The 16,944-nt window shown below is 37.7% G+C and overlaps 1 protein-coding gene across 1 annotated transcript in view; it reads right to left on the bottom strand.

Annotated features, from left to right (window-relative positions):
* Positions 1-16,944, bottom strand: part of INTS9 (integrator complex subunit 9) — a 116,728-nt gene that overhangs the window by 76,477 nt on the left and 23,307 nt on the right. Inside the window, exon 2 of the mRNA XM_007192715.2 lies at positions 9,104-9,231. Within this exon, the coding sequence (XP_007192777.1) occupies positions 9,104-9,231 (128 nt within the window). The remainder of the gene's footprint in view (positions 1-9,103; positions 9,232-16,944) is intronic.

Genomic DNA, 16,944 nt, shown 5'->3' with positions numbered 1-16,944 from the left:
CAGTTGACAAGAAAATTAGTTATTTCTGAGATATACATTTTAAAGTAATAACTAGGATTATTACTTATAACCTTATACCAGAACATATAAGATTTTTAGAAGTTTCCTGTAATGTCTGAAACATTTATATTAACATATTTCCATACATATTTCCATACAAATACAAATATAAGATTTTTAGAAATTTCATGTAATGTCTGAAACATTTATATTAACATATTTCCATACATATTTCCATACAAATACAAATATAACATTTTTAGAAATTTCATGTAATGTCTGAAACATTTATATTAACATATTTCCATACAAATAACCCAATGAAAGTTTAGTATTAGTTGTTTTGTTTGTTTTTTTATACTGCAGGTTCTTATTAGGCATCAGTTTTATACACATCAGTGTATACATGTCAATCCCAATCGCCCAATTCAGCACACCACCATCCCCACCTCACCGCAGTTTTCCCCCCTTGGTGTCCATATGTCCATTCTCTACATCTGTGTCTCAACTTCTGCCCTGCAAACTGGCTCATCTGTACCATTTTTCTAGGTTCCACATACATGCATTAATATACGATATTTGTTTTTCTCTTTCTGACTTACTTCACTCTGTATGACAGTCTCTAGATCCATCCACGTCTCAACAAATGACTCAATTTCGTTCCTTTTTATGGCTGAGTAATATTCCATTGTATATATGTACCACTACTTCTTTATCCATTCGTCTGTTGATGGGCATTTAGGTTGCTTCCATGACCTGGCTATTGTAAATAGTGCTGCAATGAACATTCGGGTGCATGTGTCCTTTTGAATTATGGTTTTCTCTGGGTATATGCCCAGTAGTGGGATTGCTGGGTCATATGGTAATTCTATTTTTAGTTTTTTAAGGAACCTCCATATTGTTCTCCATAGTGGCTGTATCAATTTACATTCCCACCAACAGTGCAAGAGGGTTCCCTTTTCTCCACACCCTCTCCAGCATTTGTTGTTTGTAGATTTTCTGATGATGCCCATTCTAACAGGAGTGAGGTGATACCTCATTGTAGTTTTGATTTGCATTTCTCTAATAATTAGTGATGTTGAGCATCTTTTCATGTGCTTCGTGGCCGTCTGTATGTCTTCTTTGGAGAAATGTCTATTTAGGTCTTCTGCCCATTTTTGGATTGGGGTGTTTGTTTCTTTGATATTGAGCTGAATGAGCTGTTTATATATTTTGGAGATTAATCCTTTGTCAGTTGATTCATTTGCAAATATTTTCTCCCATTCTGAGGGTTGTCTTTTTGTCTTGTTTATGGTTTCCTTTGCTGTGCAAAAGCTTTGTAGTTTCATTAGGTCCCACTTGTTTATTTTTGTTTTTATTTCCATTACTCTAGGAGGTGGATCAAAAAAGATCTTGCTGTGATTTATGTCAAAGAGTGTTCTTCCTATGTTTTCCTCTAAGAGTTTTATAGTGTCCAGTCTTATATTTAGGTCTCTAATCCATTTTGAGTTTATTTTTGTGTATGGTGTTAGGGAGTATTCTAATTTCATTCTTTTACATGTAGTTGTCCAGTTTTCCCAGCACCACTTATTGAAGAGACTGTCTTTTCTCCATTGTATATCTTTGCCTCCTTTGTCATAGATTAGTTGACCATAGGTGCGTGGGTTAATCTCTGGGCTTTCTATCTTGTTCCATTGATCTATGTTTCTGTTTTTGTGCCAGTACCATATTGTCTTGATTACTGTAGCTTTGTAGTATAGTCTGAAGTCAGGGAGTCTGATTCCTCCAGCTCCATTTTTTTCCCTCAAGACTGCTTTGGCTATTCGGGGTCTTTTGTGTCTCCATACAAATTTTAAGATGATTTGTTCTAGCTCCGTAAAAAATGCCATTGGTAATTTGATAGGGATTGCATTGAATCTGTAGATTGCTTTGGGTAGTATACTCATTTTCACAATGTTGATTCTTCCAATCCAAGAACATGGTATATCTCTCCATCTATTTGTATCATCTTTAATTTCTTTCATCAGTGTCTTATAGTTTTCTGCATACAGGTCTTTTGTCTCCCTAGGTAGGTTTATTCCTAGGTATTTTATTCTTTTTGTTGCAATGGTAAATGGGAGTGTTTCCATAATTTCTCTTTCAGATTTTTCATCATTAGTGTATAGGAATGCAAGAGATTTCTGTGCATTAATTTTGTAACCTGCAACTTTACCATATTCATTAATTAGCTCTAGCAGTTTTCTGGTGGCAGTTTTAGGATTCTCTATGTATAGTATCATGTCATCCGCAAACAGTGACAGTTTTACTTCTTCTTTTCCAATTTGTATTCCTTTTATTTCTTTTTCTTCTCTGATTGCCGTGGCTAGGACTTCCAGAACTATGTTGAATAATAGTGGTGAGAGTGGACATCCTTGTCTCGTTCCTGATCTTAGAGGAAATGCTTTCAGTTTTTCACCATTGAGAATGATGTTTGCTGTGGGTTTGTCATATATGGCCTTTATTATGTTGAGGTAGGTTCCCTCTATGCCCACTTTCTGGAGAGTTTTTATCAGAAATGGGTGTTGAATTTTGTCAAAAGCTTTTTCTGCATCTATTGAGATGATCATATGGTTTTTATTCTTCAATTTGTTAATATGGTGTATCACATTGATTGATTTGCGTATATTGAAGAATCCTTGCATCCCTGGGATAAATCCCACTTGATCGTGGTGTATGATCCTTTTAATGTGTTGTTGGATTCTGTTTGCTAGTATTTTGTTGAGGATTTTTGCATCTATATTCATCAGTGATATTGGTCTGTAATTTTCTTTTTTTGTAGTGTCTTTGTCTGGTTTTGGTATCAGGGTGATGGTGGCCTCATAGAATGAGTTTGGGTGTGTTCCTTCTTCTGCAATTTTTTGGAAGAGTTTGAGAAGGATGGGTGTCAGCTCTTCTCTAAATGTTTGATAGAATTCACCTGTGAAGCCATCTGGTCCTGGACTTTTGTTTGTTGGAAGATTTTTAATCACAGTTTCAATTTCATTACTTGTGATTGGTCTGTTGATATTTTCTGTTTCTTCCTTATTCAGTCTTGGAAGTTTATACCTTTCTAAGAATTTGTCCATTTCTTCCAGGTTGTCCATTTTATTGGCATAAAGTTGCTTGTAGTAGTCTCTTAGGATGTTTTGTATTTCTGCGGTGTCTGTTGTAACTTCTCCTTTTTCGTTTCTGATTTTATTGATTTGAGTCCTCTCCCTCTTTTTCTTGATGAGTCTGGCTAATGGCTTATCAATTTTGTTTATCTTCTCAAAGAACCAACTTTTAGTTTTATTGATCTTTGCTATTGTTTTCTTTGTTTCTATTTCATTTATTTCTGCTCTGATCTTTATGATTTCTTTCCTTCTGCTAACTTTGGGTTTTGTTTGTTCTTCTTTCTCTAGTTTCTTTAGGTGTAAGGTTAGATTGTTTACTTGAGATTTTTCTTGTTTCTTGAGGTAGGCTTGTATAGCTATAAACTTCCCTCTTAGAACCGCTTTTGCTGCATCCCATAGGTTTTGGGTCGTCGTGTTTTCATTGTCATTTGTCTCTAGGTATTTTTTTATTTCCTGTTTGATTTCTTCAGTGATCTCTTGGTTATTTAGTAACGTATTGTTTAGCCTCCATGTGTTTGTCTTTTTTACGTTTTTTTCCCTGTAATTCATTTCTAATCTCATAGCGTTGTGGTCAGAAAAGATGCTTGATATGATTTCAATTTTCTTAAATTTACTGAGGCTTGATTTGTGACCCAAGATGTGATCTATCCTGGAGAATGTTCCGTGCGCACTTGAGAAGAACGTGTAATCTGCCGTTTTTGGATGGAATGTCCTATATATATCAATTAAATCTATCTGGTCTATTGTGTCATTTAAAGCTTGTGTTTCCTTATTTATTTTCATTTTGGATGATCTGTCCATTGGTGTAAGTGAGGTGTTAAAGTCCCCCACTATTATTGTGTTACTGTCGATTTCCTCTTTTATAGCTGTTAGCAGTTGCCTTATGTATTGAGGTGCTCCTATGTTGGGTGCATATATATTTATAATTGTTATATCTTCTTCTTGGATTGATCCCTGGATCATTATGTAGTGTCCTTCCTTGTCTCTTGTAACATTCTTTATTTTAAAGTCTATTTTATCTGATATGAGTATAGCTACTCCAGCTTTCTTTTGATTTCCATTTGCATGGAATATCTTTTTCCATCCCCTCACTTTCAGTCTGTATGTGTCCCTAGGTCTGAAGTGGGTCTCTTGTAGACAGCATATATATGGGTCTTGTTTTTGTATCCATTCAGCCAGTCTATGTCTTTTGGTTGGGGCATTTAATCCATTCACATTTAAGGTAATTATCGATATGTATGTTCCTATGACCATTTTCTTAATTGTTTTGGGTTTGTTTTTGTAGGTCCTTTTCTTCGCTTGTGTTTCCCACTTAGAGAAGTTCCTTTAGCATTTGTTGTAGAGCTGGTTTGGTGGTGCTGAATTCTCTTAGCTTTTGCTTGTCTGTAAAGCTTTTGATTTCTCCATCGAATCTGAATGAGATCCTTGCCGGGTAGAGTAATCTTGGTTGTAGGTTCTTCCCTTTCATCACTTTAAGTATATCGTGCCACTCCCTTCTGGCTTGCAGAGTTTCTGCTGAGAAATCAGCTGTTAACCTTATGGGAGTTCCCTTGTATGTTATTTGTCGTTTTTCCCTTGCTGCTTTCAGTAATTTTTCTTTGTCTTTAATTTTTGCCACTTTGATTACTATGTGTCTCGGCGTGTTTCTCCTTGGGTTTATTCTGTATGGGACTCTCTGCGCTTCCTGGACTTGGGTGGCTATTTCCTTTCCCATGTTAGGGAAGTTTTCGACTATAATCTCTTCAAATATTTTCTCTGGTCCTTTCTCTCTCTCTTCTCCTTCTGGGACCCCTATAATGCGAATGTTGTTGCGTTTAATGTTGTCCCAGAGGTCTCTTAGGCTGTCTTCATTTCTTTTCATTCTTTTTTCTTTAGTCTGTTCTGCAGCAGTGAATTCCACCATTCTGTCTTCCAGGTCACTTATCCGTTCTTCTGCCTCAGTTATTCTGCTATTGATTCCTTCTAGTGTAGTTTTCATTTCAGTTATTGTATTGGTCATCTCTGTTTGTTTGTTCTTTAATTCTTCTAGGTCTTTGTTAATCATTTCTTGCATCTTCTCAATCTTTGCCTCCATTCTTATTCCGAGGTCCTGGATCATCTTCACTATCATTATTCTGAATTCTTTTTCTGGAAGGTTGCCTATCTCCACTTCATTTAGTTGTTTTTCTGGGGTTTTTTCTTGTTCCTTCATCTGGTACATAGCCCTCTGCCTTTTCATCTTCTCTGTCTTTCTGTAACTGTGGTTTTTGGACCACAGGCTGCAGGATTGTAGTTTTTCTTGCTTCTGTTGTCTGCCCTCTGGTGGTTGAGGCTATCTAAGAGGCTTGATGGGAGGCTCTGGTGGTGGGTAGAGCTGACTGTTGCTGTGGCGGTCAGAGCTCAGTAAAACCTTAATCCTCTTGACTGTTGATGGGTGGGGCTGGGTTCCCTCCCTGTTGCTGTGGCGGTCAGAGCTCAGTAAAATCTTAATCCACTTGACTGTTGATGGGTGGGGCTGGGTTCCCTCCCTGTTGGTTGTTTTGCCTGAGGCAACCCAACACTGGAGCCTACCCGTGCTCTTTGGTGGGGTTAATGGCAGACTCTGGGAGGGCTCACGCCAAGGAGAACTTCCCAGGACCTCTGCTGCCAGTGTCCTTATCCCCACGGTGAAACAGAGCCACCACTTGCCTCGGCAGGAGACCCCCCCAACACCAGCAGGTACGTCTGGTTCAGTCTCCCCCAGGGTCACTGCTCCTTCCCCTGGGTCCCGATGCACACATTACTTTGTGTGTGCCCTCCAAGAGTGGGGTCTCTGTTTCCCCCAGTCCTGTCACAGTCCTGCAATCAATTCCCACTAGACTTCAAAGTCTGATTCTCTAGGAATTCCTCCTCCCGTTGCCGGACCCCCAGGTTGGGAAGCCTGACGTGGGGCTCAGAACCTTCACTCCAGTGGGTGGACTTCTGTGGTATAAGTGTTCGCCAGTCTGTGAGTCACCCACCCAGCAGTTATGGGATTTGATTTTACTCTGATTGCGCCCCTCCTACCGTCTCACTGTGGCTTCTCCTCTGTCCTTGGACATGGGGTATCCTCCTTGGTGAAGTCCAGGGTCTTCCTGTCAATGATTGTCCAGCAGCCAGTTGTGATTCTGGAGCTCTCGCAAGAGGGAGTGAGTGCACGTCCTTCTACTCCGCCATCTTGGTTAATCTCCTTCTGGACCAAGTTTAATCATAAACTCAGTTTGGGGTATGGTGAGCTCTGAAGTGCTTTCGAAGGCACATCCGAGGAGAGAAACAAGTAGGCATTTTGGGTTTATGAATGTGGAACTCAACTAAAAATACACATTTGTAAGTTATTGTCTGGATGGTTATCGAGGCCCTGAGCATTTAGTTTTTATTTTGTTTTTAAAAATTTATTTATTTTTGGCTGCGTTGGGTCTTTGCTGCTGCACGTGGGCTTTCCCTACTTGCGGTGAGCGGGGGCTACTCTTCGCTGTGGTGCGCGGGCTTCTCATTGCGGTGGCTTCTCTTGTTGCGGAGCACGGGCTCTAGGCACGAGGGCTTAAGTAGTTGTGGCGCACGGGCTTAGTTGCTCCGCGGCACGTGGCATCTTCCCGGACCAGGGCTCGAACCCGTGTCCCTGCATTGGCAGGCGGATTCGTAACCACTGCGCCACCAGGGAAGTCCCTCTGAGCCTTTATTAAATTCCCTTGGGGGAGCCTCTGTGGCCAAGCACTGAATACTAAAGAATTCTCATGTGTGATGGCCAGCTAGAGGAAAATGAATCTCCAAAGTACATAGAAGAGAAAGATTCAGAGAAGTAACGAAAACCAGGACTGCATTATCAATGGAGGAGAGTGATGCTGAATGGCTAAGGAGGGTGAGGATGACAAGTGCGTATTATAGCTAATGACATGGAAGTCATTTGTGATTTACCGAGAGATGTTCTGGTGGTTGGTGTGGGCAAAGCAGACTGGGAAGGAGTTAGGAATGCTGAAGGGGAAAGTGGGGTTGAGAGAAGGTTAAAAAGATTTACTTTTTCTTTTACATTTTAAGTTAGAAGTGACAGCATAATTAAATGGGACGGACTGAGTCAAGATGGAAAGATTCAAGATAAAGGAAAGATTACAATAGCGAAATGATGCAGAAGGAGAGAAGGGTTGAAATCCAGAGAAGACAAAGGGATTCATTCCTATGACAAATATTTACGGAGCAGCTACTGCATGCCAAGAACTCTTTTAGGCACTGGGGATACAGTGGAGAGCAAACAAAATCTCTGCCGTTATAAAACTTACCTTTTAGTGGAGAAGAAAGACAATATATAAACCAAGTATGTATATATGATGTAATGAGAAGTGCTCTGAAGACAAATAAAGCAGGATGAGGGGATAGAGAGGGACTGGGGATACTATTTTAGCCAAGTGGACCTCCAAGGTTTCTGGCCTGAGCAAATGAAGACACTTTTTGTAAGGAACTGCCATGGGCTGCTAATCATCCCAATAGTATAACCTCCCTCTGAGAGAAAAACAATGACAAGGGGAAGAGAGAGTAGAAGTGGATTCTGTATTCACTTGAGAATACAGAATTAGGTAAAGACAGGAGTGAACAGGAAAGGGAAAACATGTAGCTAGGACTGTCTGCCCAACTCAGGTTTTGAACACCTAGATGATTCATGACCCTGCTGAGCATGTAGGCCCCCTTTTGGGAACCCTCAGCATACCCTGTATTTTATTTTCTTTAGTAATTATCACAAGTATATAGCTGTTTTTTGTACCACAAGTATAATTAAAATTTCAACTGTGTAATTCTTTCTCCCCTGACAGACTATAAATTCCATGACGAAAGAAAAGTTGTCTTGTTCATGTCTGTATCCCCTGGTCTAGGACACTGCAGATTCTTAATACCAAGTGAATGAACATTTTAATCTTTGGAAGGAAACAGACAATGATATCAGGCTATTTTAATAAGAAACATGCAGTCATTTTTGTTGAGAAATATATATGACACCTATAGTTCCTAAATGAACTCTAAATACATTTTTTTTCCCCTTCTGGATAATATCTATGGATGGTAAAAGTATTTCTAAGTGCTGGATGTGATTATAACTGAATTTTATCAGCTATGCATAAACTGTAATCTGGAATTAACTCTGACCTTGTCCCCATCACCTTACTGTATTCCTTATCTCAGAAAAAAGTCAATCGTTGATTTTTAATTATACTTTTCCTAGCTGGTTCACGGGGTTATCATTATGAATAATCATTGCACACAGCGAAGTCTTCAGCAGTGAATGAGATACGTTAGATGGTTTAACCAGCTCGTTATGCTTTTAAGCTCTTAAATCTGCTTTAGATAGCTTTTCTGTCTCCTTTCCTTCATGCGGTATCACTTTTTGCTGCTGGGAGTATATCTGCTTCTAAAAGTTACCCACTCCTTTTATAAAGTGCTGCTTCTAAATAGCAGCAAGCTGGAAAACCAATCTCCTAGACAAGGTCTTAGTAAGAGTAAACAGTGCTGCCTGTAGGCCTGGGGTAATCTGTCTACTTTAAGACATGGACTTTGGCTTCATGTAAGATTCTACGATATCTACAGCTGACTAGTATGAAAATAACGCATAGATACCTATCAAAAAGAAATGTCAGGCTCTATGATGTCAAGTCCCTGCAAAGGCAGTTAAATGATTCTAAAATTCAATTCGTGGGGCTCATCAGTTGACCATTTATCAGCTCCTACATGAATTAGCAAGAAAGATGAAATATATATGACCTCACTTGCACTGAGTAGTTGCAGGAACATTTAACAGAAACTCAGAAGAAGTTATAATAAAGAAGTCAATCAATAAATCAATACAACACTTTCCATCAACCCAGCCAAAGGAAATTATTTTGATGAAGAACATTTTTAAGGGAACAAAGTAAACTTAGGAGAACACACAAGGTACTGGTCATCTTGATGCTACTGCGTACCGTTTTTCAGCAAACCAAAGCTCATTTTGTCTCGGATGCATCAGCACATACCTTTGAACAAGTGGCAAAGGAAGGAAATTGAGGGTGGAAGTCATGTCCAGTCCACAGTCCAGCATAACGGTGGTTGATTTGAATTTGAGCACATTGCATGGTAAGGTTGGGTGCCCTGACAGGCAATACTGAAAAACAAACAAACAAACAAACAAATCACTTTTGTCAATAATTAGTTACAGAAAAAGTCTAAAAAATTAAGTGAATTAAATAAAGCTGATCATCTTCTCTCATTAGAGCACTGTGTAAATTCAGCTAACTTTCTATATGGCTTCCTCCCTTTTACAGTGCTGGATACCACTTCCCCTAGCATTCAGCAGCCTCAAAAATCTCAGATCATACCCAGTTCTTCGCGGGGTACCAACTTACATCTCAGGCAAGTAGAGTTTTGGAGGGGCCAAGGTTATTCTAAACAGAAGTTTTCCTGGCTGTAGTTTTCTGCTCCACTCTCACATGACACTTGCAAATTCCCACTATCCTGTCAGACCTAAGTACTGTGTAAAGTCAATTAAATTCTAAGCTGGAACCTCAAACTGTGCTACAGGTTACGTTTGCTTCTCTGTAAATAAGTCGGGTGACTTTCCTCCAGGAGGAAATGCTTGGGAAGGGTTAACAAACAAGCATCAGTAAGGGGGTGATGGCTCAGCCTTGTCAGCAGAAATGACTCCAAAGGACAAGTGACTTCCCTGACGTGCAGATACTAGGCAGGAGTGAGGGACACCCATTCCCAACCAATCAGGAGCCTCTTGCCTGCGGCCGCAGTCCTCAGAAGTCAAAGGGGCGTGAGCCACAAAGGCGTATTCAAAGGGGAGTGATGAGGCAAACCAGCACGCTGACCTCAAACATCCCTCAGGTTCTCCTCAATGGAGTGCAGATGACAGATACGCGACACTGAAAATCATTTATATGGGATGGACCCTGTGTCACCTTTCATAATTCGACTGCTGTTCTGAAGACAATGAATGAAAGAAGAGGGAAAAGACCTTTTCTCCCACTTCTCTCTTCTTCACTCCATAGAAGCCTCCCTTGAACAGCAAAGCCCAGAAGATGGAGGGGTCAGTGGTTCCCATCTCCTGACAGACACATTCTTTCGGATTTAAGCGCAAGTCAGGGTAGCGCGACATCAGTGCTTGCCCTCACATGGCCACCGCAGCGCAGGCTAAGGCTTCGCTGCTCGTTGGTTCTGTCACTGGATAAATTTCCTAGTTTTCTCCAGAAGACATTACAGGAACTGATGAGTTTTTAAAACTGCAGGTTCTAAAAGGTCAGGAGCCAAGAAATTGTGAGTATTTTGCAACCTTCTTTTTTGGCCACACTGCATGGCTTGTGGGATCTTAGTTCCCCGAGCAGGGATTGAACCCATAGCCCCTCAGTGGAAGCGCGGAGCCCTACCCACTGGACTGCCAGGGAAGTCCCTTGCGAGCGTCTTTATTCCAAGTTTGTGAAAGATAATTATATTTCCCAATCCATAATTCACAACTCATGGCCTGAAAGGGTACACAGTTACTTATAATGAAAACAGTAACAAATAAAGTACTAAAAAGTCCAGGAAGCATGATTTGGGTAATTATTCTTTACCTAAGTTCATTCTTTGATAGGTATCAGAACTACGGGAAAAATTTTCCTACTTATCAAGGCAGAGCTATTCCTAACCCACCCTTCTCCATCTGGTTCCCTATTGCTAGCTTGGTCTTTACCCCTATCTAAGAATTACGTATTTGTTAAAGAAAAACTATCTCAAAATGAACACAAAGCACCCCGTTAAACCTGCCCCAAACATGACAAAGGACTTTCCTATATTTCTCCTTTATAAAAAAAAAAATCAGATACTCAGAAAAACCTAAAAAGAAAATAAATGAAATGTATATAATGGTTATTTCTGGGTTTAAAGATTATGTTGTAGTTTTCTCCTTTCAGCTTTCTGCATTTTCCAAACGTTTGACAATGAGCATTTACCATACTTTTATAATCAGAAAACAAAAATATGATTAAAACAAAACTGAAAATTTAGTCAGTCACACTCAATGACAAAATCTTTTTTATCTTCATCTTTAAATCACGGATAACAAGTTGCAGCAGAAGACAGAAGATGGACATGTAAAAGCTTCTGCTCAAAAGATTTCAGGCAAAGGAAGTTAGCCAACAGACTTTACATTTGCTCCTATCGTCCAAGGATAAAGAAAGGTGAGCAACACTTTATAAGGGCCATAACTGAATGGGAGAAACATTTTCAGAGCGTCTACTGAAAGAGTGCCAGACCTTGATCTCACTAGCTCCAATTTTATGGATCAGGAAATTGAGTTTTACACAGTTTGAGGGGCTTGTCTGAGAGGAGAGAGCCAAAGACACACAGCAAGGTCTCCTGACTCCATAGATCCCACTCGTGCTTCCCAAAGTGCACTGCTCACTTTGTGGGTCAACTCAGTCTGCTGAGACACAGAGTAACTGTCACCAGTAAATGAGGCACCTGGCAAGGTTCCCGAAGTTTCCCTGGCTCCAGTGGTGCTCTTTGCACGTTTCTAATATGCTGCCTACAGTCACCAAGCAGATTATAATCTAGCGAGAGTTAGGGACTGATACACAAAAACATTAAGTAATCATGTGATTTTAATTCTGCAATTAGAAATAAATATGACAGAAAATTTGAAAAATACCAGAAAGAAAAATATTACCCACAGCATTTCTACAGTCCCTGTCTTTTTTCATATTTGTAAAAGCTATAATTTTAGTGCACCTATTGCTCTGTATGCTGCTTTTAAGATTCACGGCTGTGTTTTGTCTATGTTGCATATCACTCCATCTTTATTGGCTGCCTAAGTAAATATACCATCACCTGTTTAATTATTCTCTTACTGTTGAACATTTAGGGTTGCTTTCAGTTGCTTTATTACAAACATGGCTGTGGTGATAACTTTAGTGCTCAAGGCTTTTTCCATATTGGACTGTTTCTTCAGAGGATTCCCAGAAGTGGCATTAACTAGGTCAAAAAATATGAGCATTTTATGGCTTTTGAAATATGCTGCCAAAATGCTTTCCAAAAAAGGCTGTGCCTATTTACAATGTCATCAGGAATATAGGAGAAGATCTGTTTCACTGCTTATTCCCATCAGCATTATGGTCAAAACCATCTAGAATCTGCACCAAAATGCCTCTATAATGTTAGTACATGTTAGTAGCAGCTATCTAGGAGCAATTAAATGGCCCTAAACAGGAAATCAACTACTTGATAAATGAATTAATTTTGAGAGGCAGTTTGAAGAAATGATTTAAAGCAGGGAGTTTGAAGTAAGACTGCCTAGGTTCACATCTTGGTTGTGCTCATTATTGTGTGATTTTGGGAAAGTTACTTAACTTCGCCAAGATTGAGCTTCCTTATCTGTAGGATGCAGTAATAGAAGCTACCCTCCTAAAGTTGTGAGGACTAAATGAATAGATACAGAACCTGACAGTATGTGCTCATTGTTGCTATAGTTATAAAATCATTAAGAGGCTGAAGAGGTCACCTAAATTTTTTTTGGGGGGGGCACCTAAATTTACAGGATTTTAGAGAAGAAATTCTATTCTGTGTGGCATTCACTAATGTTTTAGACATCTGTGTATCCCATAAAACTAGGTAAAGTGAATGAATAATTTTACAAATATTTTTCTATTGCTAGTTTTCCCTCCAGGAAGATACAGTTACTTCTGAGTACAGAAGCGAATATTGTAGCCAACATAAGGTTTTACAATTTTTATTTTTTCTAGCTTAATAAGCACACAGCAGTGCTTTCATGTTAATTTTATTTCTACTTAATAAAGCTGCAGATTTTTCTGTGTAATAATTTATTATCTATATTTCCTCATGTGCCTGTTGATTTCTTTTTACCACTGAATAAATCTGGTTTCAGAACTTATATATGCTTAACATATATAAGCATTGTTTATATTTTTTGGGTAAAAATTTTTATCAGTTATACTTAGTACATATATTTCTCATTCTCTTTCGTTTAAAAAAGTTTTATTATGGAAAATTTCAAACATACAAGTAAGCAAAATTAGTACAGTAAACTCCCATTACTCAGATTTAACAACTATCCATATTCTGCCTTTCTCTTTGTTGCTTTCTTTTTGATGCTGACACACTTCTGAGGAATAGCTATTATGTTGACAAACCAATCTGATCTCTGAAAATACTGTTTTCATAAATAGTCCTAAATTGATCTCTTATGCACAACTGGGACAAAAACATGAGTCCATTTTCCTAAATGTCCTTGCAGAATTCATTAAAGGCAACTCCCTTCACCTTTAACTTATCCTTGGTTTTTAACACCTCTGAGTCCTTTAGTAGTTTGAATATATTTCTGAAATCTCTATTCTATCCACTGTTTTTTTGTTTTTGTTTTCCGTTTTCATCTCAATGCTGTAAAGTTTTTACTTTGTGATATTTGAAAATAAGCTAGAATGACTAGACTTCAATTCTAAAAAAAAGTTTTTCTAAGGATGTAAATGGAAGCTACATTTAATCTATATATTTAGGGAATGCTGCCATTTTTACTATACAATAACATTTCTCTGAGCCAGGAGCAATGCACTGCTTTCTCTTTTATTAATTTTATTTTTTCTTCCTTTACAGTTTAAAATGTTGTATTCCTTTAGCTCATAACCAACAAGTCAATTATCATTAACATAAATATATGTTTGCTTTTCAATTTCTATTTAATTTCTGCTCTTTGAGTTTTATTGTTCTATTTCAGGTTTTATCTGTTATATTTTTAAAATTTCTGCAGTTGGATGTGTAGCTGATTAAAATATGCATTCAGGCTACAGATAGCCCTGTAAGTGATGCTCTGGATACATTTTACAAGTTTACATTGTGTTTTCAATTTACCCATTTCTAAATACAATGAAATTTCTATTGTGATTTCTACTTTGAGCTACAAAAGAACTGTGTGTTGTGTGTGTGTGTGTTTGGTTTAACTTCCAAATATAAAGGTGGAAATGGTTATCTTTTGGTTACTGATTTCTAATTTTCTTGTGGGCAGGGAACAGATTTTATAATACTTTTTTGATATTTACTGAAACTTGCTTTGTAAGTCTGTACACTGTGAATAGCTGATTTTTACAAATGATTCAGTGTGCATGAAAATTGGAAATATATAATCTAATTGTTGTATACAGAGCAGATTAAGTTTATTATCTTATCTAAATCTCCTATATCCTTACCTACTTTGAGTCTTAGGAGAGAAGAAACTGGCAATTTCTTTTTGTAATTCTGTCATATTTTGCTTTATACACCTTGAGGCTATATTGCTAGGTACATAATGGTCAGGATTAATACTAGTGCATGGTTTACCATTATGTAACGCTCTTTGTCTTAAAATCTATTTCTAGATTTATTTCTAAATAATATAGCTATACCAATTTTTCCTTCAGTCAACAGTCTTCTGTTTTTTTAAATGCAATTTTACACATATACACACACAGTTAAAAATGAATCACCAATTTGAGAGGCAACTACTTTTGACTCTTAACAGCTACTTCTTCTAGTTACCTCTGTATTTCTCAATAATACTGTTATCCTGTTATTTCTGGAGTTCTCGAATTTTAGTTGTTATTGATTTTTTTCTACTATGGAAGCTATTTACAAATAGATGAAACTTTGCTATGGTCCATAACCAAGATATGTACAAAAGGATTCCCTATCACACTTGAAGCAATGCACATGAAGGCACTGCCAAATTCCTTGGACTGGATAAAAGAAATTTAAAAGGAAAGAGAAGTTTGTGTAACAGATTCATGTACTGATCAACACCATCATTAAAGCAACTTGTCATGGTTCAATTCTCAGTGTTGCTTTTTCCCTCAGTGCTATGTAAATAAAAGAAAGATATGTCCTAACAATAGTACTGTAGAGTCAATGAATTATTTTACACTATTTTTCACAGTTAATGATTATTTACCATCATTTTAACCAATTTCTTTGTTCACCAGTCCTTCTTGTATCCCATTTCTTGGGTTCAATTCCCTTTTTCCTGAAATACATCCTTTAGTCTACTTCCTTTAAATGGTGTTCAAAAGGTAAACTCTTAGTCATTATTAGTCTGGAAATTTCTTAATTTTGAATTTACTCCTCAACAGTGATGGTGGTGGAATTATAGGGTAGCAAATTACCTTAGAACGGTAAAAATACTAATCCAACTGTCTTCTGGCATCTATCATTGCTGATGAGAAACCTGCTGCCAGTCTAACTAGTAATCCCTTATAGGTTGCTATTAAAATCTCTTTGCCATTGATGTTTTGATCTTTCATTAAGATGTACATTGGTATGATTTTCTTTTTTTGGGGGGGGGGATTATACTTCTAACATATAAGGACTCATCTTTGACAACTGTGAAAAACACTGTCAGTCATTATCATTTTGAATACCATCTCTCCTCCATTCTTCCTAGTTTCTACTAGTGGAATGCCTATTAAATATTCATTGTAATGTTTCATTTCACTCTCTGTCTCTGTAACTAAATTATCCTTTCATATTTTGCTTTTTTAGCCCTGTACAGTGCATTCTGGATACTTTCCTCAGCTCTATCTTAATTTGCTAATTCTTTCTTATTGGTGTCAAGTCTGCTATTTAACTCAACTTTTCAATGACTGCTTTTCATTTCTAGAAGTTCTCTTTAAAAAACAGCATCTTGTTCTTTTCACAGGTTTGATATCTTCATATATGTCTTTGATCATTTTAACATTTTAATTTTAGAATCTCTGCCAGATTGTACAATTGTCTGAACTTCTTGGAAGTCTTGTTATGTTTGCTGATTCTAACTCAAGGTGGATTTCATTACTGTTGTTTTAAAATTCTGGATGGTGAGCCCATCTTTGGTGGGGCTACATCTGTGGGAATTCTATGTAAAACAGGTTGAGGCAGGTCCCCAAGAAATATCTTGAGATCAATCCTTAAGTTGATTTCTCAGCTTGAATATTTGTACTTATAGGGGAGCATACAAATCAGACTTTCATACTCTCAAAGCACTGGCACAAGCTCCTTGCACAGACAATATTCCTTATTGACCTCTTAAGCAAGCAAATGGTATTTTTCTAGTACTCCTTTCATACGTAGCTCTTGGGGGTTTCTGATTTTGAAATGTGTTTCTGAATATTACAACTATTACTAAGAAGACTCACATTATGACCTCAGATTTCAGCAAATCTAACACTTAAAAAGCTGCTATGAACACAAAATGACAACCAGCCAATCTAGCCTCACAGAAATCTTCAAAAGCAGTATGAATTACTGTAAACTTCAGGAAAAAAAAAAAACCCACAAAACACAAAACAAAACAACAACACAAGAATTTGGCAAATCAACTATATTGCATTAAAAAAATAAAAAATAAAGAATTTGGCAAGTTAGTACATTTGGTAAATTTGGCAATTTCATCATATGGCAAATTCAATTTTAGTGAATTGCCTTTGAGAAATGTTTAAGTCTGTCTTTTGCAGAAAGAACCATGGACTAAAACATTGTATACGTTCTTCTCTTTCCTAGTCTTATTTAAAATAATTATAATATACATAGTTATTACGATATGGTATTTATTAAATGACAGGCACTCTTTAAGAACTTTACATTTAATTCCTTTAATCCTCCCACGAATGCTATGAGGTAGGAACTATATTTCCATTTTACAGAGGAAAAAAATGAACCACAGAAATTATGAGGTCCCAAAGTTGTAAAGGCTGTGCCAGGACTTGAACCCAGGCGAATGAGATCCAGAGAGAGTACACTTCACCACCAGAGCATGCTATGCTACACAGAGAGAAAGGAATTGTCCGAGACTAAGAAAAATTCGCGGAGATGATGTGCT

Source organism: Balaenoptera acutorostrata, chromosome 6, assembly GCF_949987535.1.
Source record: "Balaenoptera acutorostrata chromosome 6, mBalAcu1.1, whole genome shotgun sequence".
In the NCBI taxonomy this organism is placed as follows: Eukaryota; Metazoa; Chordata; class Mammalia; order Artiodactyla; family Balaenopteridae; genus Balaenoptera; species Balaenoptera acutorostrata.
The sequence above is the reverse complement of the archived record's forward strand: the minus strand, read 5'-3'. Positions and strand labels throughout refer to the sequence as shown.